Genomic DNA, 761 nt, shown 5'->3' with positions numbered 1-761 from the left:
GGTGGGAAAGCCGCGGCCATAATAGGCGACCCTGAAGTACTCCGGCTCGGGCCGCAGCTGTCTCTGAATGCTATCGTAAAAGCCGGCCATGCGCCGCAGGAGCTCCGGCAATTGGATGTAGTCGAACGCTTCGGTTTCGTAGACGCTTACCAGCTCCTTGCATAACTCCAGCGCTGATTCCCACATCTAGAAGAATTTGTAATTTGTAATGATACTTTATTTATTTGTAATAACAATTTTACAATCCATGTTGGTAATAGGGGGTAGCCCATTTTAACATACATTAACATACATACATATCCTAAGTCGTTCTGTTTGGTGGAACAGGTCGACTATTCACAAAACCTCTCCACCAAGTTCTATCATTCAATTTTTGTTGGTTTTCAATGAGACTGGGATTTTGATTTCTTTTGATGATATCTTTAACTAGGCTATAAATGGGGATAGCCCATTTTAACTAGCTATAAATGGGGATAGCCCATTTTACCTAGGCTATAAGTGGGGATAGCCCATTTTAACTAGGCTATAAATGGGTATAGCCCATTTTAACCAGGCTATAAGTGGGGATAGCCCATTTTAACTAGTCTATAAATGGGAATAACCTATTATAATTAGGCTATAAATGGGGAAATGCTACCCATAATATTTATTTTTATAAGATCAGGATATAAATAATTAGGCCGTTTTAACTAGGCTGGCTGAAATGTATCAACTCACCTTTCCCTTATCAAAATACTCGATGGCCTCCAAATACAAAGCTT

The 761-nt window shown here is 39.8% G+C and overlaps 1 protein-coding gene across 1 annotated transcript; it reads right to left on the bottom strand.

The window, feature by feature from the left end:
- Positions 1-17: 17 nt before the first annotated feature.
- Positions 18-755, bottom strand: LOC103523538 (dedicator of cytokinesis protein 1-like; the record flags this gene model as incomplete). Its single annotated transcript, XM_008488575.2, has 2 exons — positions 718-755; positions 18-186 (listed from the first exon to the last, which is right to left on the bottom strand). A coding segment is annotated over exon 2 (169 nt), but the record flags the coding sequence as incomplete, so codon positions are not given.
- Positions 756-761: the final 6 nt, after the last annotated feature.

The sequence above is a fragment of the Diaphorina citri genome, unplaced genomic scaffold, assembly GCF_000475195.1.
Source record: "Diaphorina citri unplaced genomic scaffold, Diaci psyllid genome assembly version 1.1 scaffold25712, whole genome shotgun sequence".
Classification (NCBI taxonomy): Eukaryota; Metazoa; Arthropoda; class Insecta; order Hemiptera; family Psyllidae; genus Diaphorina; species Diaphorina citri.
This window is presented reverse-complemented; position numbering and strand designations above follow the sequence as displayed.